Below are 22,776 nucleotides of genomic sequence, written 5' to 3' on the forward strand. Positions count from 1 at the left end.
AAAAATTGGATACGATGCGCGTGGCATCTTACAATTTTAGCGCATCTTACAATTTTAGAATCTGTCGCACTAAAGTGACATATTTTCACTGAAGGAATATAATATTGCGTAAATAAGATCTAGAAAAGAAGATTTCGATTCTAGATTCTGAAACTGGTTCTTAGAAATTGAGTAGCCAAATGAAATTCTCTGTATAACAAACAATTCATGTATTTGATTATGACAATCCAAAATCAGAACCTAACCATCCAAACAAAATGCCGTCTAAATTATATGGTTGGAATTATTACCAAATGGTATTTTCTCGGGAAATATGTAATTTATGTACATTGAAGCAGCAAAGATTTTGACTCTTGACAAAGCCATTATATTGGGCTTAGAACAAGACTATTCAAACAAAATGCCCTCTAAAAGATGCCATTGATGAAAATGAGCATGGTTTTTACTTTTGTAACCCAAGATTATTCCCTTTTTTTAATACAAAAGTTAAGGGAGTTTCGATCTGCGGGACCCAAATTTTTGGACAAAGCATAGATGATGATGATATGAACGAGTGAAGACAGAAAGTATAAAACTCACAAAAATGGCAGGTGAGAGACAGATTACCAAATGAAGTCATAGTAAGGCAAATAATGTTGGGCGAACTCCAAGCGATAAGATGAGATCTTAATCTTAGCCAACCTCAGCCAATAACCACAAGACAAGCAACATGAAGTTTGTTTACTAGATATTCAAGAGTTGACGAAAATGAAGTATCTTGTATACAAATAACACCTATTTTGAACTACTCGGTTTGGATTTGGAACAAAATTACTCCATAATCAGAACAAAACAAGAAAACAGACTAGTACTGATATGTATAACTGAGTTTTATAATCATTTTTGTAAGAGCTTTTCACGATTACATGGGATATCTAAAGTGAAACAAAAGATAGTCATAGAAAATTGCCCTTCTACATATTCTAAAAGAGAGTAATGTGCACCCCGACTACAGATTTTCACACGATAGCACCAAACTGATCATCATCATTTGCCCCTGAATATCATAAAAGAAGAATTTGTAATTGGAACAGAAAGAAAGAAGAGAGAGTGGGGAAATATTTTTCAACTCACTTACGTATTCTGCATTAGTGTGATGTTGTCTCCCTTCAAAAGAATCCTCCCTGAACAAGTGGTCATCCATTTCAGAATAAACCAAAAAGAAAAATGATTTTCTGATGCCCCCCCTTCTGACATACGCCCCCATCACAGAACTGTAAGATCATTTGCCTCGGGATATGCAGAACCATAAATCTTTTTCTTGTGTATCCCGATGCAAATGATCTACGGTTCTGTGATGGGAGCGTAGGTCAGAAGGGGGCACCAATTTATCACGACTTAACCAAAAAAAAGGCGAAAGGGAAAAAAAAAAAAAAAAAAGAGACTAGAAAACAAAATGGTAAGAATTATGTTATCATCACCCACCTAATGGCTTTCTGGTCTTTTTCTTGATGTTGACCTCTTCAGCTTCTTCCAGAACCAAATTCATGTATTCATCAAACCCCTACAAAACCAAAAAAAAAATCTGGAAATTCACATTTGTAGACACGAATCATACACACTTCTAAAGGGAGAAATTCTTTTTTATGTTGAATAAGACAACCCTAAGGATTTGGTCGCAATAACTAACTATTACAAAAACAAAAAAAGTAATAGTACATCCACATATAGTAGGAAAGTTAATTCTAAAAGGATAAATAGTGATTTCATGTTGCAAACTTCATGGTAAAATTGCTTGATTGCAGGATTAACAAGGTGGTATAGTCTAGGGAAACAAATCCAGGATTAATTATATTTAATGGTTTTCCTCAGAAAGCCCAGAAGAATATATAAACATCAGCGATTTGAATGCATGTTAATGTATTACATGCTTAGATATGTACAAATATTCTTTTCTTTTTCTCCAAAATTCAACAAAAAATATTTTTCTGAATTCAGATTAGAAGCTTCTCCTTCAATCTCCATTTCAAGTGATTTATCAATCCCTTTCATTATGTGGAAACCAACTAAAAAATGAGGCTTTCTGTAATAAACGAATTTTTATACTTCAAATACTCGTAAACATGCCACTCAAATCATGAATTTTGATGCTTTACTATTGATCAAAAATCTAAAATTCCATCATGTTCTGCTCTACAACCCAAGGAAAAATTTATTCTGATATCACCTATAATACAGACATAAATTATGAATGGGGAGTTAAAATATAAACAAACCCATTGCCCGGTCTCATACAAGAATATTTTTCCATATTTAATGAGAGGTAACTCTTTATCATTATTGCCTTTGACATGATTAGCATACAAACTCCTCCAAATAATTTGGGGTTAGCTACCCAAATCCTACACACTAATTTCATTCTATAAGGGTAATACCATTCCAGAACATAGATGCCTTAAATTCCTTTTTGACTACCTATATCCACATCCATTTTTGACTTTCCACCTCACAGGTGCTCGTTGCACATGGCCAAACCATCTCAAACCAGTTTTCTTTATCTTATCTTGTCACATATTACATCTACTCCTTATAAATGAAAAAACAAACAAACCAAATCATGGATTGGTTTATGCAAAAACACTCCATGAATGATGTATTCTTAAAGCATCTCAAACTAATTTTCTTTTTCTTGTTTCACATTAGATGTACTCCTTAAAAATTAAAAATAAATAAATAAAAACAGTCCTTAAATGGTGCACTTGTAGATATTCTAAATCTGCAAAGTTCTGGAAGGGTTGGACGCATTCAATAAGGTGCGTTGCGGGTAATTTTGGATAGGATCACTACAACTTATATGTCATCTCTATCAAGAATAAAATTTTCAAAGACCCTAACCACATCAGATCACCTTTTTAAATAAAAAGGAGAGCAACATAAATCATGTAATGATGCCCATAGTCCATAGATGGGATTCACAGGTGGAATCTTGGACAATAGAAACGAGCATATATCGAACAGATAAAGGATTCCACATCTGACTATTACGTATATCATGCATTTCAGCAAGCTAGAGGAAATTACAATCATATTGCAAAAGACAATACAAGAACAGGCTTAAGTGAAAAAAAAAATAAAGGAAGAGACCTGGTCTTTTAGACTAAAAGAATGGATGCTCTTCGTGTAGAAATTCCACTAGTAATTCTCACTACTTACTCCTTGAGGCCAAAATAACGTGAGCATATTACTAGTCAACATTTCTAGATGCATTCACACGAAGGATCCCACAAGGACAATAGATGCCACCCAATAGTGAAAAAATAATATTTGTTCTTGATTATTGATTACATGAGTCCTAATAAGGTTTATATAAAGAACAAACCCTAACGAGACATAAACTTTATCTCTTCAAATTCAATTATATCATAAAATAATATTATCTAATATCTGAAAATATGATACGTAGTATCGTAGTACATCTTATTACAATGCTTCATAATAGTTTGTAGCCAGCTGCATGTTGTTGAAGTTCACTTTGCTTTTTCATGTGTACTACCGATTAGATAAACAATTGTACTATGAGTGTTTGCCTGAGGAAAAAGATGTATCCAAATTTGTATAATAGGAGGCGCGAATAATTTTACTCAAATAAGTCTCATATTGGGTCATAATCGATTTAGGCTTTGACTAAAACCTGTAAGATTTTAATTAAAAGATGAACATGATCATGCCAAACTCAAATGGCTCAAAATTAGAGGGAGCTTGATCCTATGGACTTAAATGTTCTTTTGAAAGGTTTAAAAAAGAGCTTGATCACGAAGGATTTAGAGGATTTTGAATTAAGAAGTTAATCATTATAGATTTGGAGGTTTTTTAAACTAAGGGAAATTATCAAAAAAAACCAAAAATAAAAATTATTTGTTAAAAAAAATCAAAATTCAATGAAATTCGAAATGGGAACCTTGTTCGGCCCTTAAAGGGCTGAAATTTTCTCTCATCCACATATTTAAATAATATTAAATATAAATATTTCGTTAAATATTAAATATTCCGAAAAAATTAAAGAGGTGAGAGAAATTTCCTCTTTCCCCCACCTCCCATTGACCACCGACATTCGTCAATTTTTTCCAACCGAACCTCCTCCATTGTCATCTTCTTCTATCTAAGGTAACTTTTAGATCGTGATCATCTTCACTGCATATCATCTAAAGATCATACTTCACTCTTAAGATTTTAAGAGATCAAGATCTTGATCTTACTATTGAGTTCACTACTTTTTAACATAGTGTTGAGCTCACCACTTAGTGTTAAGTTCACCACTTTTTAACTTAGCGTTGAGCTCACCATTTAGTAATGAGCTCATCACTTACTGTTAAGTTTACCACTTTTTAACTTAGTGTTGAGCTCACCACTTAGCATTGAGCTCACTACTTAGTGATGAGTTCACCACTTTTAAACTTAATGTTGAGCTCACCACTTAGTAATGATCATGAGATCAATATCTTATCATAAGATCAAGAACCGAATTTCGATTTTGATCATAAGATCAAGATCTTAATCTCTTAAGATCTTAAGAGTAAAGTATGATCTTTAGATGATATGCAATGAAGATAATCACGATCTAAAAATTACCTTAGATAGAAGAAGAAGAAGAACAAGATGAAGAAGATGACAATGGAGGAGGTTCGGTTGGAAAAAATTGATGAATGTCAGTGGTCAATAAGAGGTGGGGGAAAGACAAAATTTCTCCTATTTTATTTTTTCGGAATATTTAATATTTAACGAAATATTTATATTTAATATTTAATATTATTTAAATACGTGGAGGAGAGAAAATTTCAACCCTTTAAGGACCGAAATTTTCTCCTATTTTAAATTCTTTTTTAATTCTTTTTTCAACGTTAGGTTTCAACCCTTTAATGGCCGAAACTTCGAATTTTTTTATGTATAAATAATCGAATTAACAGTGAAGTGAGGAGAGAGAAATTGTTTAACCTTTTAAGGGCCAAACAAGGTTCCCATTTCGAATTTCATTAAATTTTGATTTTTTTTAATAAATAATTTTTTTTTTTGGTTTTTTTTTTTTTTTTTTTAAATTTCCCCTTTAAACTAATACAAGCTTGATTGTTAAGGATTCAAAGGATCTTTGGGACAATGATATTTTTGTATAAAAGAAACCTTTAAGGTTTTTCTTTCTTCTTTTTAGAGTTAATTCTTGTTATAATTTATATTTTATCATATTAGGGTTCACGTTATCAATCATTAAGATTAAATCAAATTTTATTTTTCGCATTCTATCGTAGATTAGTCTCTCTCTCTCTCTCTCTCTCTCTCTCTCGATAAGAAAATTTTTATTAAGAAAGGACAAGGTGGCCTCAAAAAACAAGAATATAAACACTACAATCTTTTATCACTCACAAGATCCCACCTAAATAAAAAATGATCAAAAGAGAAGCCCAACCCCCAACCCTAAACTCTTTATTTTGTTTACACCAATAAAAGATAAAACCCATAATAGAAAAAATGACTTCTTGAAGAGGGGGACTCTTTCCCGTCAAAGATTCTTCCACTTCTTTCTTTTCATAGGCTCCAAAAATAGCATAGGGTACTAAGTTCCAAAAAAACCTCTCTTGAGAGGGCAATCTTGTCAGTTGACATTCCATAGAAGGTGCAAACAGCCATTTCTTTTTCTAATAGGTATTACTTCAAACATTTGCAAAACCATTATGCAACCTTCATCCGCACATCTAACAACCTTACTATAAACAAAGGTCATTTAATTCGCAGAAACAACCACAAATCATCATCTTTGTCGAGTTCCCATTAACACTAGCGCGAGCGACTAGCACATGGAGACTATATCATGATCGATCTTATCCTACAAATCTAATGAACACTCTTACACAAATCTGCAACTCTCTTAACTTTATTAAGTGAGACCCATCCATAAGCTCCAAGACAACATCCAAAAGGGCTTTTCATCAAATAACAAGTGTACAAATGATCTCCTTTAATACATGACCACCGACCACCTAATCATGTTGTTGGATATCTCTCAATCTCCCAAATGCATCTCAGTATTGGAATTGGTGAGAAAACCACCTCTTTTCCTCTTTGCAAACATCATAAAAATAAGAAAGAGAAATAGAGAGAAAGAGAGATCCAGTGTCATTAGTGCATTGCTATCCAAGCATTTTGTTGTAGCTAGCACCGACCCTAGGTTCATTTGAAATCTTACCAATTTTCCCTATATACTTTAGGGTACAATCTCTTTCACTTTGCCAACAATGGAAGATCAAACCTTCAAAGGAACGTCCATCTTGTCTCTTTCCTTAAAAAAAAATTTGTGTCCAACACCTTGAAACCCTTTTTTAAGAGAATTCATGTAACCATATGGATCCATCTCAAGCCCTTAAGAGTCTAAGAGTTATCCTTCTTTGAAAAAAAATCTAAGGATTTCTTATGAACCAGAATATCAGTATCCCAAAAAGCCTTTGGATCACTAGTGATTAAGCTAATCTTAACTTGAAGAACCTCTAAATCTATAATGATCAAGTTATCTATTCAAAATTCTTTTGAGTCCTTTATGATCAAGTTCCCTTTCAAAATATCCTCTGAATCTACAATGATCAAGCTCCCTATCTATTCTGAATCTTCCATGATTATGCTCAACTTGGCCCATAAAATTCATTTGCATATTTTTATTAAAAGATAAGAGGTTTTGGTTAAGCTTAAACATATCATTGCTCAATATAAGATATATTGGAATAGAGTTACTTGTTCTTCATATTTTAGATATTTTGATACATCTTTTTTCTCATGCAAACACTTATAATGCAATTGTTTATCTCATTGTCAAATTATATATGATAGAGTGAAACGAACTTCAACAAAATGTTCTTGGTTACTCATAATGCAATTGTTCTCTCATCAACAATAGACATGACAAAACAAAAAAGCACTTCAATAACATACACCTAGCTGTAAGTGATTCTTCATCACCAATTACATTGAGCCAATTGACTTTAGTAAACTCATAATGCTCGTTAATCACCATGAGTTTGAGGAAGGATGTTACAGTATCAAGTTATGAAGCATCGTAATAAGGTGTCATGCCAGACACTTTTATCATATTTTCATAGAGATTAGATAGGACTAGTTTAAAATAAGATTAGATTTGAAGAGATCAAATTTTATCTCTTGTTAGGATTGTTTTTATATAAATCATATTATGGTTCATGTAATCAATCATCAAGAATAAATCCAATCTTACTTATAAAAAAAAAAAGAATAAATCCAATCTTATTTTGTTAGAGTCATAGTTATGTAATACATTTCTCACTTATTTCCGTATCGATCAATCAAGGATCTTTACAATGCATAAATCCAATATTGATCCCTCGCTAACAAGCAAATAATTAAAAAGACAAGAATCTTAAAAAATATAATGCAACTAGAAGCACCTAAGACAAGCTAAAATGTGAGCAAGTAGCAAATTGATTTTTTCCAAGATTTAGTAGCAACCCGAGACAACTATCTCATGAGATCATCAATGGAAAAGGAAGACTAAGAGGTCACAGCCTTTATTGTTTGGTAATTGGTAGGACTTCTATATCTCTCACATGAAAGTGCACCAATTTGTCTTCCCTTAGGTGGATATATTACATGATTTGTATATCGTTGTATCCAATATTTTCCTTTTCTTTAGAATTGTACATATTCATAAGGGTAAATGTGTCATCGTATCCATAAGGGTAAACTTGTCATTAGGATATGATTGTATGAGACAAATTAGGGCTTTAGCTCTTGCAATACGAATGAGAGTAAACCCAAACTTGATAGTTTGTCTTCTTCATTTGAGTGCATTTCAGGTGCTCTAATATGGTATCAGAGCGGTAATTCTCACTCCTCGGCAATCGGTTAATGGATCTCCACCATAGTGCTTCCATTGTCATGACTTGTAAGCTTTTGATTCAGGTGCTGCCATTGATTTTTTTTTTGGGATTCATAGATAATCATATCCAATTTTTTTTTCTCTTGATTGTCACTAGTGGAGAATGTTTTAAGTGGTGAGGTTACACTTTTTTTTCCTCTCTATTCTCATGTTATAGAGGTTGTGGTTTGTGAGATAAAAAAAAAAGGGGGGGGGGGGGGGGGGGTTTGAAGTTGCATCCTTAGATATTTTATTCACCCTTTTTACCCCTCATTCAGCTTGGATATCTTTTCTTTCCTAGATTTCAGTTGATTTTGAGTTCTTGGATGCATATATCAATATCAATTTTATCTCTCCTTTGGTGTCAGTCTCGTCTCCTATCAGTGTATTGGGAGTTCTTAACCTAGGCATTGAATCATAAGCCCTAGTCTCGCTCTTTTTTTGCATCATGACAAACATTGACCTTTCGCATCATGCAGCCCCGTGTTGTTTCTTTGATGGCACCAATTATGGTCTTTGGGCCATTCATTTTCAAAGTTTTTTGGAGGGTATTTGTATATGGGGCATGATTGACAACACTTCCCCACCTCCCGACCCTTCGAACTCAAAAGCCATGGATGACTAGCGAATGAAAAATGGATGACTTGTGACTTGGATTTGGATTCAATCAACAAGATCATTGTTGTGGGTCGAACCCCACATAAGACTACTTGAGCCATGAGGACACATCTCCAAACCATACATCAACAGAGTAATGAAGCTCAACTCTATCGGCTTGAACATGACTTAACTTAGCTTACACAAGGGGATCGCACTATTCAGGCATTTTATAATGCCATTGTTAGCATCTAGCCTGAAATGACAAAGATGAAACCTGGGATTCCTACTATTGCAATGCCTATTTTTCAAACTTTCGTGAGCATACTTGTGTTCGATAATTTTTTATGAAGTTGCAACTGGAGTTTGAGCCTTGTCGGGCAGCTTTATTATATCGCACTCATCTTCCTATTATGAGTACTATTATATAAGACCTTATTGCAAAAAAGAAAAAAAATAGCTAGAGGTTCTCTCCAGTATCTTTTCTACACCAGGTTCTTCCAATAATGCCCTACTTGTCTCCACCCCTCGCCCCATGCAACGAGATATGCCCGTGTTCAGTGCTTTTGTTGCCACTAGCTTGGCCATTTTGCATCGAAGTGTTATGGTTTTCCTACTAGTGGCTTTTGTGGTATTCGTGGTCATACTACTCAAGAGTGTCAGAAGAAGGAGAAGAGTAAGGGAAAGGCCTATATGACTACTAGGGATTCTTCTTCTACTCTTATTCTTATTAGTGTTGCTATCACTACATCCTTTGTCTTCTTTGGTGCATTTCTTACTCCCCAAATGATTCAACAAATTACTTAAGCTTTATCTGCTACTAGGTTCTCAGGTACTTCTACTTCTACTCCTTGGTATATTGATTCTAGCACCTCTAATCATATGACAGGTAATGATTTTTACCTAGTAATCCTCGCCTTATATGGGGAGTCAGGTCATCACAATTGTTGATGGAACTCGATTACCTATATCCAATGTTGGCTCTTTATCTTTTCCCCCTTCTCCCCATTGTACTTTTACTTTGATTGACGTTTTTTATGTGCCACACTTGTCTACTAATCTTATTCTTGTTGGTCAACTTGTTGATAAGAACTGCTTAGTCTTATTTTTTCTTGATCATTGTCTTGTCTAGGATTTGACAACGGGGAAAGTAGTTGGGAGGGGTAAGCTGAAAGGAAAGCTCTTTATGTTGGACTTGGATAGCTTAGTCACATCTACTTCTCGTTTTTTTTCTCCATCTTCTGATGTTATTCGTAGGACAAATAGATTATGGAAACTTCGGCATTGTCGGCTTGGTCATTCCCATTATGATCGCTTGTTGCATTTGTTTTCCTTTGGAATATTATCTGACAAAACTCAATATAAATAAATCTGATTTAAATATTTCATGATCTTTATGTCGTTTGTCTAAAAGTAAAAGTTTACCTTTTCCTACTAGTTATTCTCGATCTTTGGTTCCTCTTGATCTTGTTCATACTGATGTTTGGGGGCCTTCCCCGGTGTTATCTCTTTCTAGAGTGGGCTATTATGTGATTTTTCTTGATATACTTGGATATACTTTATGCATTCAAAATCACAGGTGTTTACCTTATTCAAACAATTTGTTGCTATGATTGCCACACAATTTGAGAAGAAAATTAAGGTCTTTCGTTCTAATCTAGGAGGTGAATACAAAGCTACTAAGGAATTAGTGATACTAAGAAAAGATATTGTTGTTATGATCCTCAACATCATCGGGTTCGTATTTCTTGTAATGTCGTCTTTGTGGAACATATCCCATTCCATTCTCAATCACCTACTCTTTCTTTGCCATCTAGTGATTCTACTTCTGTACTAACCTATTTTCCTTTTATTCCCATTGTTCTTGTGTTTCCCTTGACTCAAGTTCAACTAGTCAACCATCTTCTAAAGCTTTCCTTCCCCCTCCACCTCTCCCTAACTCAACCTTTTGTTGATCCTCCTCCTCAAGTGGTATGTCATTCTACCCACCCCTCTATTCCTCCTGATCGACTCAACTTATTAGCCATGTTTTCGTGTTTGGATTCTATTTTTGTTCCCAATTCCTATTCTTAGACCTCCTTATACCAGTGTTGGTGAGATGCTATGACAATTGAGCTCCAAGCCATGGGAAGACAATCATACGTGGGAGCTCTTACCTCGTAGCTCAGATCAATCTGTTATTGGCAGTTAAGTGGGTTTATTCTATCAGTCTGATGGTAATCTTGACATATATAAGGGTCAGGCTTGTTGCTCAGGGGTACAAGCAGGAGTATGACATCAATTATGATGAGACATTTTCCCAAGTGGCAAAGATGAAGATTATTCAGACCTTGATCTTTGTTGCATCCCCTTGTGATTGGCCAATTCGCCAAATGGATGTTAAGAATGCATTTCTTCATGGCGACTTACAAGAGACTGTTTACATGGCCCATCTACCTGGGTTCAATTCGGGTCCGACTCCTATGGTTTGTCGTCTTAAGAAGGCCTTGTATGGGCTAAAACAGGCGCCTCATGCTTGGTTTCAACGGTTTCATGATGTTTTAGTTTAGGCTGATTTCAAGCAGAATGGCCATAATCCATCTCTCTTCACTCGTTCTTAATCTCATGGTAGTATAGTCTTACTGGTTTATATGGATGACCTCCTTTTGACTAGCAATGATTCTATCGGTATCTCTGAGCTTATGCACACACTTCAATGCTCCTTTCACATGAAAGACTTGGGTGATCTCACTTACTTCCTGGCTTAAAAGTCTCTCATACTGGTCGGGGTATCTTGGTCAATCAACGTAGGTATACTCTAGATATTTTGCAACTTGCTCCCTTTTCTGATCAACGGATAGTGGCGACTCCTATGGAGTTGAATGTTCATTATGTTAAGCAGGATGGGACTTATTAGAGCAACCTAATCTTTATCGGAGTCTTGTGGGTAGTCTTGTCTATCTTACAATTACCCATCCCGTTATTGCATATGTTGTCCAAATGGTTAGTCAGTTTCTTGTTGCACCTCGTACTCTTCACATGACTGTCGTCTTGCGGTTTCTACGTTACTTACGTGGAATAGTTGATCATTCCTTAATTTTTTTTCGTCCTCTTCACCATTGGACTTAGTAGCTTATGCGGATGGTGATTGGGTTGGGTGTCACCTTACTCGTCGTCCTACCACTGGTTATTGTGTGTTTCTTGGCACTTCCCTTGTCTCTTGGAAATGCAAGAAACAACCTATTGTCTCTAAGTCGAACATAGAAGTAGACTATCGGGCTATGTCTACCATTTGTGGTGAGATTATTTGACTTCGGGGTCTCCTATCTGATTTTGGCTTCCATCTCAGTGGTCCACTCCACTTCGTGTGGAAAACACAAGTGCTATTCAGATTGCTTCTAATCCTGTCTTCCATTAGCGGACAAAGCATATTGAAATTGATTATCATTTTATCCGTAAGAAGTTCCAATTTGGGGTGATATCTCTTCCTTATGTGCCATCTCATTATCAAATCACCGATATACTCACGAAGGCTATGACGATTGCTCGTCACTCCCTCCTTGTTCACAAACCGGTGTTGGTTGACCCTCCACATCAGTTTGAGGGAGGGTGTTAGATATATTACATTATTTGTATATTGTTGTATCCAATATTTTCCTTTTCTTAAGAATTGTGCATATTCATAAGGGTAAATGTGTCATTAACATTGTATCCATAACGGTAAACTTGTCATTAGGATATGATTGTATGAGAAATTAGGGATTTATCTCTTTTAATATGAATGAGAGAAAACCCAGACTTGCTGGTTCGTCTTCTTCATTTGAATGCATTTCAGGTGCTTAGCACCCTCGTCCTGACCAGAAAACAAGTTCTTATAATAATTTATAAAAACAGTCTTACTGTGAGGTGGAAGAACAAATGGTTTCATTTATGAGAAAATTTTAACATATTGTTCTCTATCAATCACCACTTAAGGTTTTTGTTTTGTTTTGTTTTTTTTTTAAATATCTGGGCATCCCATTCACAACAATAACTAGAGGTGCTAACCCACAAACCTTAAGTAAACTTTAGAATTTCTCCAATTACCAACTCAAAATAAACCAAACCCTAAAAAATAGAAATCAAAATAATTGATAAAAACTTACAATGATGCGGCCTTCAATCCTCAAGTCCTTCTGCTCAAAAAGCCAAATCTGAATGCGAGCTTTCTACATCAAATGAAACAAAAACAAAGATCAGAGAAAAATTGAAAATTTTCAGCGAATCCAAACTCCAAAAGATGAAACAATGATGGGACTTACGCTTTGAAGAAACCTGAAAATGAGATTCTATAGCGACAATCATTCCAGAACGAACAACACAACATATAAAAAAGTGAGTATCAGTAAAGACAGAGTAAGAGAGAGAGAAAAAACTCGAATGGAATATAAAAGTAAAGAAGATGAACCCAATAGACCGTACGATGGGCTGGGTCATGATCCTCTGAACTCTGGTTGTCGCCATGGCTGCGAGCTATGATCTCTCCTCGACGATGCAGAAGCGATGTGAAACGAAACCCTAGATCAAAAAATTGGCCCTCTGTGAACACTGAAGTCTCGAAGCCTTGAAGTTCAGAATCAGATTCAGACTTACTCTTTTTAGGGCTGACGTGGTCAATACAATGTCCACCTGAGGGGTGTCAATGCCTACCCATTTAACCCGAATTCAACCCGAACCGAAATCCCTTGCTCGGGTTTCCTATTTATTGTACCTACGGCTGCCAATGATCCGAAATATACCCAATGTCTGAACCAACCCGCAATGAAAAGCATGAAAAATTGGATTCGGTGTATCCCAATCCACTCTGAAAAAAAACCAATCAAAACATATTTTAATAAAAAATATATTATTTTTAATTTATATAAATATATATAAATAAAATATTTTAATCTTTTTTATTTCCCTTTATGTTTATAGTTGGTAAGTAGATTTTTTTTTTAATTTTATTTGATTTTTTATTTTTTTATCACTATAATTGAAAAATAAAGCATATGTTCGTATCGATTTTAAATTAAGGATGAAATGAAATGGATCGGATTCAATTCAAATATTCATTAATCCATTCGAATCAATTGGGTACATGTTTACAAGAATTCAGATTTGATACCAAACTGATCCAATGCCAATCCTAATTGTACTAATTAGAGTTGGGTTTAAAATAGAATCAAACCATTAGGAGCACATCCAATGAGTATCCGTAGGCACCTAGAACCGATTTATTTTATCATTTCATTTTATATTATAATTAATTTTAAGTGTTTTTTTTAACATTTTCAAATTAATACATCTTACATAAAGTTCTTCAATTTTTTCTCATAAATTATGTATTGGAGCTTAAAATTGGACTTCTCTTTTAAAAGAATTAGTACTTCTAGAAGAAAAAAATTTTGATTTTTGAAAAAATTTATTTAACTACTATCTTTAGTAGAACAAATTGTAGTTAGTTGATAATTAATTCTTAAGAACTAAAATTGACTGGTGCCTACATTTCTTGATGGATCTGATTCCGATTCCACTTATTTTAGAACGAAAATCGAAATCAATAATAATAATAATAATAATGGCTTTGATTCTAACTACCTTAGAAACCAAACCAAAACCTACCTATAGGCATCCTTACACTTGACTAAGTTTTTTTTTATTGGATGATTTAGAAACACGCATCCCATTTTGGTGAATATTTGAGATACCCATGTTTTCAAATTGGTAACATGCCTCTTATCCTTGTCTTTTTTTTTTTTCCTTCTTTTTTGAGAGAGTTAGAGTAATAAAAATTATTTAAAGGACATCTTTAACTAATCCCAAAAACCCTTATTTTTCTTTAAAATAAAATAAAACAAAACATCCTTTTGAAGTTACATTCATCCTTCTAGGTCAAATTCTTTTGAACTTACTTGATTCAAATTTGTCCTTATGTCACAGACCTTTAATTTTCTATAATTTAAAAAAAAAAAAAAATTGCTTCAACTACCTCTTAAATAATGTGTATGTTTGCTTGCCTGGGAAATTAAAATCCATGTAGCTTAAAATCCTTGAAATTTTGAAGTACAACACCATGAAATAACGAAGGGATTTCAGTGTATAAGGGAAAATATGTATATATATACATATGCATGCGTAGTGTTCAAGAGCCAAAGTTATAGTCAAATTAGGAGTGGTGGGAGAGTGAGAGAAATGTTGAGAGAATTAGAGGGAGGGGGTTGAGGGATAGAGGTACCAATAGGTAGTGGTGGTAGCCGTCAACAATGGCGGGGGAGAAGAAGATAAGAGTATTATTGATTTTGGGGTGGATTTTATTTTTACATGGGGTTATGTGGAAAAATGAAATCTAACATTGAGTGGATTAGTTGAGGATGAAAATCTATTTTTCATGTAAAAAATCAATTAGACGTTGAAAATGTGATTTTTTATAGAAAATGAAATTCCCACTCATTTTTCTTATGCAATCAGACATTTAGTGTTCTCGAGATTTTTTAGATCATAGAATATCAATGTTGAAGACTACAATAACAGATAAAATTATTTGATGGACCTTAATATAAGGTTTTCTTTTTTAAATGAACAATGATTTTTTGACGGCCCCCTCTGACACATGCTCCTGACATGGCATGTGCTAGAATCATAGATTCTTTCCTCGAGATACACAACTATATATATGGGGATTTACAATTGTGTATCCCGAGGGGGGAAATCTACGATACTAGCCCATGCCACATCAAGGGGCGTGTGTTAGAGGGTGCATCAAAAAATCACAACTCATTTTAAATATCACTATTTTTTTTTTTTTTTTATGATGTTTTAATAATACAATTAATAAACTTTTTTTTTTTTTATAACTACCATTTGACTTAAAAGAGGTATTTTCTTGAAGCAGACAAAGTACCCTTTGTCACGATGGAAAACACTTCCCTTAAATTTAAGTAAGATTTCAAATCTGACTAAGGGATTATCACATTGGCAATCCAACACCACTGCCCTCGACATTTCATGGAAAAATTTAGATAAAAAGAAAAAAAAATTTAGAAAAACAATTTTAGGGGAGGCTTCATACAAGGTTTTGAAAATGGCATGGCTACCGAGCTCTCAAATTTATAATTAAAACTTAACGGTGAAAATTAAATTTTTAAAATAATTTTCTAAAGTTCTTAGAATTTTGTCCTCTGCATTCATTTTAAGATGTGGTATCTTACTTAAGTTAGTAGGGCTAGCCTTACTCTTCTCACATATATATCATAGAAATGCCAACCGGTAAAACCCCTCTTTGAAGGTAGTGTCATGTTTTAACATTTTGTATGTTTTCAGAATGTTTCCTCCGAGACATTTTGGTTTTCATTGAAGCCTTAAAATAAACATCGACTCCAAACAATTAAATGTTTTCGAATGTCTCGAGATGTTTCGAATGAGATTGTCTTAGTTTTCTTCTTGACCAACACATTTCCTCGAGATGAGATTTAAACCTTGAGTAGAGTTATTACTTCAAAGAAATAGGTACATAAGCTGCTTTCTGTGTAACTGTCCAAGCGGATTTGAAAACAAAAGTATAGATTTTGGTTTTAGCTGCCAGGATAAACTATTGACATACGTTCAATAAATCAGATTTGGATTTGCTAAGAACTTGTGTCATCTTTTGTTTCTTTCTTCTTCTTTTATTTATTTATTTATTATTATTATTATTATTTCGTGTGTGGATAGGTAACGAAATTTATTAATGAAATGGTCGAGCAAACCATCTAAAAGGTACACAAACAGAACTTAAAGAACAAAAAATACTACAAATTCAATCTCATCTAACAATAAAATCATCAAAGAACACACCTTGGACTCAACAAAAACTTTGGACTAGAATTTTTTTTTTTTTTTTAAACCTTACGTGTGTTTAGGTAGTGAAAGAGCAGTGAGGGTTATCATGAGTGAGCGAATGTCTCATGTTGATAAATGTTATAGGTCGTTTGATTTAGATTGTATGAACGGATGTTCCATTTGTTGAGATTATAAAATCGATCCTCTTTTGATCGGAAACAATGTGGACCCATTTCTTGCACTGGAAATTTCGCTTCTTTCTTCTGTTTTTGTGCTAAATTTACACTTTTGTGTTTAGGTATATGATTTTCATATGATAGAACTACTAATAGGAGGATACAATAAGATTCTAATTCTAGAAACTGAAATCAGTTTCGAGTACCAAAATAACCAATCGAGATTTTGAATTCCAGAATCATAATCTAACAATCTGAACTAAATATCCTCATCTTGGGAGTGGGATCACATTAGCTTTTACATGAGAATCCATAGTAATTAGTAAGTCAAATACTAGGAATACAGAATCTTTCTATACCAACTCACCAATATTGTAGTCAGTGGTTTAGTTATATATAGAGAAGGCCAACTTAGTGATCATCATCCCCGAGTGCTTGGCTCAATGGATATTTTGGACTGATAAGCAGTTAATGCTCGTAGACTGCGAGTTCAATACTCATATGACCATTAATTCCTCAAGGGCCACCCGCAAGGGAGCACCCTCACTTACCTGGAGTGTGTGATGTGCAAGCATTGCACGTGCCCCGAGACCATCCTTGGACAAGACCATGATCTATGGATTAGGCAAAGCTAGATATAGGCCAGATCCATTGTCTACAGAGATACCCAATTATAAAAAAAATAAATTAATTAATAACTTAGTGATCAAAAGCCAATTATCTATGGGTAATTATAAAAAATAAATAAATAAATAAATAACTTAGTGATCAAAAGCCAATTATCTATGGGTTGGGATCTGTTGACTCCAAAGAATGACTCATGAAAAAAAAAAAAAAACACACACACACACATGATCCCAACTCTTGAAACACAAAATCCATTGGTTGAGATTTTATGAGTATCTTGATAACACAAATCTCAGGGATATTTATCCTAAGGATAAATCTCAACCATTGTATTTTGCATTTAAAGGCTTGGGATCATGTGTTTTTTTTCGTGAGTCATTCTTAGGAGTCAAGGGATCTTGACCAATTATCTATTAGCTCTCTCTTCCTCTACCTGCCTTAATTTCATTTGTGGGAACGAAAATTCGCCTCAAATTTGTTGACATGCCCATGTTAGGACCAATAAGACTCTGCATGGTGTTCATGCCTGAAAATCTTTTTGATTGATTGTGCAATTCTTTTGGTTGGTGGAGGAAAGTTAAAATAATTGAAAAAAGCATGATATGTTGAACGCTCTTGTAACTCATTTGTTTTAACATCAAGGTGTAATCTTAGATCATGGCAATGTTTTAGTTAGAGAAAAATTGAGATCGTCTCAATCGACATGTTCCAAAGTAATTTGAAATATATTCGAAACTTGTAGTTGGGAAGTTGAGAAACAAAAATCCGAGGAATAAATGTTGAGAAGTGTCGATTGGACTAGTTTAGCTTAGAGAACCGTTGTTCTAGCGCTAAAGGTGGAAGTTAAAAATGTTTTTTAGATCACGAGATCTAATAAAAACGTTTATGTCACGGCCCTACCATGGTTACTATAAGATGGATCGAAAACATATTTGGAGGGAAATGGAAACCCAATCCGGATCAATATGAACTTAATTCATATTTTTTTTTTTACTAAGAGAAAAGTTGTTCCAAAATATAAAAAGTATTCCTTGGTGCACAAATTTAAATTAAATTAGTAGTAGTGCTTGGGGCAGGTGGTGAGATATATCTTTTTATTTATTTTTATGGGAAGTGGGTTTGTTTTCAAATAGTCTTTAGTGCGGTTCTGCCTAATAATTTATTTTTATATATAATGTTACAAAGAAAGGAGGAAAAAAACGACCTGTACCATTGGAAGTCAAAAGATTTTAAAACTTAGGTCACTACGAGTCGATTCAGAAGGCTTTGAAAGGTTTTTTCCATCGGGATTCAATGTGTTATATAGAAATTTGTTCAACTCGATCATTTTTTTCTGACAAAATCGATTTTCATGTTTTTTCGTGTGTGTATATATATATGGGAGCGGTTCAGCGGCCCTAAAGTTTGCCAAACATTTTTCAAAACATGGGTTAGAAGATTTGGAATGGGTTGATTTTTTGTGAGGATGATCTCTATGATGAGGAGATCATCGTCACCAAAAACAGCCTATTCCAAAACTTCTAATCCCATCAAAAGTGATTTATAAAAATTGGACGGTTCACAATTCTTCAAATTTGTAAATTAGGATTAAAATTTTCAAAATGAGCTGATTTTTGGAGATGATGATTTCTTTACCGTAGAGATCATCCTCACAAAAAATCAGCTCATTCCAAAGCTTCTAACCCATGTTTTGAAAAATGTTTGACACAATGTTTAGCAAACTTTAGGGGCGCAAAACCACTCTTTATATATATATACACGAAAAAAAACATCGGGAAGTGCTCGAAGGCCCTAAAGAGAGTCCTAAATAGAGATTATCCTCACAAAAAATCAGTTTATTTCGAAACTTCTAACCCTAATTTATAAATTGAAGAATCGTGGATTGTTCGATTTTTGTAAACCACTTTAAATGGGGTTAGAAATTTCATAATGGGCTGAATATAGAAATTATCCTCACAAAAAATCAGCTTGTTCTGAAACTTCTAACTCATACATTGAAAAAATATTTGGCACAATGTTACGCTTTCTTTAGGACCTCTGAAAGTCACCTATATGTATAGATATATAAACAATTTTTTGTTCAATGGTAATTTCAGACTGATAAGCGATTAATGCCCATAGATTGTGAGTTTGAAACCCAATATGAGCATTAATTCCTCAGGGACCACCTATGAGGGCACACCCTCACTTACCTGGTGTGTGTAATGTGTAGGCGTTGCACCTACCCTGAGACTAGTTCTTGGACAAGACCATGGTCTATGGACTGGACAAAGCCCAGATACAGATCTGGTCCACTGCCTAGAGGAATAGCTGGTTATTAAAAAAATAAATATAAATAATTTTTTAAAATGTGATTTTGGTGAGATTTTGTGATTTTTTAAATTAAAATATTCTAATCAAATTCATTTGAAGTAGACTTTAGACCATAGTTAAGTTTGTTGACACATTGCAATCCAACTTTTAGGTAGTGGAGTTAAACTCTTAAGTTTATCCATCCAAAGTAAAATTGATTAGATGGGTTTAGGATGGGTTGACTCTTTTTAATTGAATGCGATTGTCTGAGTCAACTCGGATTTTATGTAATAAAGTAACCACCAATTTAAAAAGGTCATATGATGTGAACTCTGGTGGTTTTCTGGTAGAAAAGAATGTGAACTCAAGTGTGAATTGTGAACGGCTTTTCTACATCATCAGCCTCAATAAATAAATGAGTGATGCCCCTCTACGTTTATTGACCCTCTATGTTTTCAAATTTACAATATGCCCCTTTGACTTAAGGTCTTCTCTTAAATATTAAAATGAAAAACCAATATGCCCACATCTTCAACCTTGACTAATTTTCTCCTCAATATCAGTCATCTTCAATTTTTGGGTAAACTTTTCACCTTCCCCTTCAGGCTAACTATCCTACCATCTTTAACCTTCAAACTTCCGGAATAAGAAATATTTTTGGAGAAGTAGAAAATTGATAAAATTTTGAATAGTAAAATCAAGGATTTTTATAAGACATTGAATATAAGATTAATAGGTTAAAAATAATTTACCCCAATATTATAACTTGAAGATGAAAGATTTCTTTTACTTTTATGTTTTCGACTTTGATTTCATATCTTTCAATTTAATGAATATAGTAGATTTTTGGATAAGGAGAAAGATGAATTTTTGGGTAGAAAAATCAAAGATTTTTTTATAATATATTGAAGATCAAAAGGTTAGCAATTTGAAGATGACAGATTTTTCTGAAAAAATAAATCAATAAATTTTGAGAATTGAGATTTAATATTTTGAAAGTTATGATGAACCAATGGCATGATGCCATGTGTATTAAATGAGCAAAAGCGATTAGTCGCTGAAAGAAAATTCAAGAGCCGTTTAAGTGCTTTAATTTTAATAACTTTTAAGTACACATGGCTTCTTGTTATTGATTCATCAGCTTAGCACATAACTTTCTAAAACAACAAATCTCTTATCGAGTTTTGGTTGAGGTTTAGGTCATTTTATAATAGATTATTAGACAAAACCTAACTCAAGGGTATGTCATCCATTTCAAAATACAGGGGCGTATCTCTAATATTAATCAAAATTTTAAGGGGGTATGTCGAAATCACCTTAAATAAATAAAAAATAAAATATAAAGGTCTTAATACGTCTAAATCGTTGTAAACGGGTGGCATTTATAAGGCAGGAGGAATCACCAATGAATCGAAATAACTCCATGCCTTTCCTCGTGTGGGATGGATAAGTGGGACCAGATTCAGACAAAGAAAACCAATGGTTGAGATTAAAGTGATCAATCAATGTTTGTAGTCCACTTGTGAGACACAGACAACTAGACAATGACCCAACGCACACCGCTAATTAATCCAATCTTTGGTAAGTCAAAGGAATGTCCAAAACTCTTCTTCACGAGTTCAACTAATTTCTCATCCCTACAAATCCAGTGCTTTAGAGTGTTGGATAGCTAATTTACTCCACCTCTAGCCATATTCCATGTGGCACACTCTTCAAATCTTAGGGCTGTCATGGGGGGAGCAGATTTTCTGTAGCGGAATCTCCTGTAGCCCATGTCAACGTTTGAGGGTATGCCATGTCATCACGATGATTGCATACAATCATTTAAATATTGGAGTAAAGTGATCGCTATTTTCAAACATTTGATTAAGGCAAAAAAATAAATATTATTTTTAATTATATTTTTCTTTTTGTCAAATCTAATCTAAACCATGAATCCTAAAAAGCTGTGTGGTTATTTTCCTTGAATGTAGTGTTTTATGTATTGTAAAACAAGAGCTATAAGAGAAATGGACGACAAATGATCCGCTCCCATCATTGGGACGGTTTTGACTCGATTCTATGAATACCAAAACCTATATAAAACATTGGTTCGGGTTCTTAATAGCTTTGGTCTTAGGTATAATACATTAATAATCTTGAAATTAAAATTGATCCTTGATACTCCATAAGATAGCCAATCATTCTTAAATGAAAAAAAAAAACTAACATATAATTCCCCACTTCATAGTAGATGTTACTAATGAATTTTTTAAATAAATCAAATTTTTGAAAAAAACACGATTCAAAATTAGGATATAAAGTCTTTATTTGTGGATGAGATTGAGAAGAAATAGGAATTATGGGGAGAAGGTAAAGTAAAGACTCCACATTCTCTTTAAATTCTAATTTTAAATAAAATGCCTTTACATTTACCTCAACTACATCATTAATTAATATTTAATTAGACTATAAATCCCAATAATTTGACTCATTTTTTTGTACATTTCCTTTATAAAATAAAATAAAATCATAAAAATCTATCATTGTGTATCATGAAGCAATGGATTTATGATTTTATGAAGGGAGCATACACAGAACATATAAAAAAGTGAGTCAGATTCACGACTCTTAAACTATTTAATCTCCATAAATAAGTTATAAGCAAAATAAATCGCTAAGATGGTTAACACATAATCAAACTACAAAACAATTAAATCCATGATAATAGACTTAAATCCAACTTATGGATACGTTGGGTAATTATGTTGTCATTGACATTCATACTTTTTCATTCAGATTGGTCGATGGATTCTGATATTGAATTATCAAAATTAAATTATAGAAATTGATTTTTAAAAATACAAATTAATCTTGTTTGGTTACAATATTTTTAAAAACTGACTTCAAAATTTAGAATCATAATCTTGTCGTTGGAAGAGAGAGAATAAGGTGAGGAAGAATCATTGTTTTCAAACCGGATATTAAGTCTCATCTCTTACCTAAACCAAGTTGACTCATTGCCTTCTTAGTTAAATACGATTTAATTTTTCATATGTTTAAAATTAAATAACAATAGCAATAATTATTTAATATTAGGTCAAATAATATATGATCAATTACAAAATCATAATCTTATATAGATCAAAAATATTTAAATTGTTTAATAAATTAATTATTGTTGAGTAATGTCTTCTATTTCTGATTGGTGACTTCAGACTATGTTGCGGACGGACACAAAGGTTGAGGACGATTTTCTATTAGAATTCTTTGTCAACTTTGCCCTCAGAAGTGAGATATATATGTATTTTGTTTTTTCATGTTGCGTAGGAAAAAAAACTTAGTCACATCATTAGAGAGATACAGTAGGTAGAGGAA

At 33.5% G+C, this 22,776-nt stretch overlaps 1 protein-coding gene across 2 annotated transcripts; it reads right to left on the minus strand.

Annotated features, from left to right (window-relative positions):
* Nucleotides 1-703: 703 nt before the first annotated feature.
* LOC147392858 (uncharacterized) lies at nucleotides 704-13,135 on the minus strand. Of its 2 annotated transcripts, none has more exons than XM_086455842.1 (6): nucleotides 12,947-13,135; nucleotides 12,787-12,813; nucleotides 12,631-12,693; nucleotides 1,465-1,543; nucleotides 1,114-1,163; nucleotides 704-1,036 (listed from the first exon to the last, which is right to left on the minus strand). In XM_086455842.1, the coding sequence occupies exons 1-5, from the start codon at nucleotides 12,986-12,988 to the stop codon at nucleotides 1,114-1,116; spliced, it is 261 nt and encodes an 86-aa protein (XP_086311968.1). In that variant the 5' UTR covers nucleotides 12,989-13,135; the 3' UTR covers nucleotides 704-1,036. The 2 variants fall into 2 exon arrangements, with proteins under 2 accessions (XP_086311968.1, XP_086311967.1); XM_086455841.1 differs by having other exon boundaries at nucleotides 1,118-1,163; nucleotides 12,947-13,132.
* Between the last annotated feature and the right edge of the window lie 9,641 nt (nucleotides 13,136-22,776).

Source organism: Akebia trifoliata, chromosome 10, assembly GCF_017979445.1.
Source record: "Akebia trifoliata isolate Shusen 1 chromosome 10, ASM1797944v1, whole genome shotgun sequence".
NCBI classification, from domain to species: Eukaryota; Viridiplantae; Streptophyta; class Magnoliopsida; order Ranunculales; family Lardizabalaceae; genus Akebia; species Akebia trifoliata.

Coding starts and splice junctions, on each gene's coding strand:
- LOC147392858 (XM_086455841.1), bottom strand. CDS start 12,988: ATGGCGACAACCAGAGTTCAGAGGATCATGACCCAGCCCATC. Junction 12,814..12,946: donor GGATCATGACCCAGCCCATC/GTACGGTCTATT, acceptor TTGTCGCTATAG/AATCTCATTTTCAGGTTTCT. Junction 1,164..1,464: donor AAAGACCAGAAAGCCATTAG/GTGGGTGATGAT, acceptor CCACTTGTTCAG/GGAGGATTCTTTTGAAGGGA.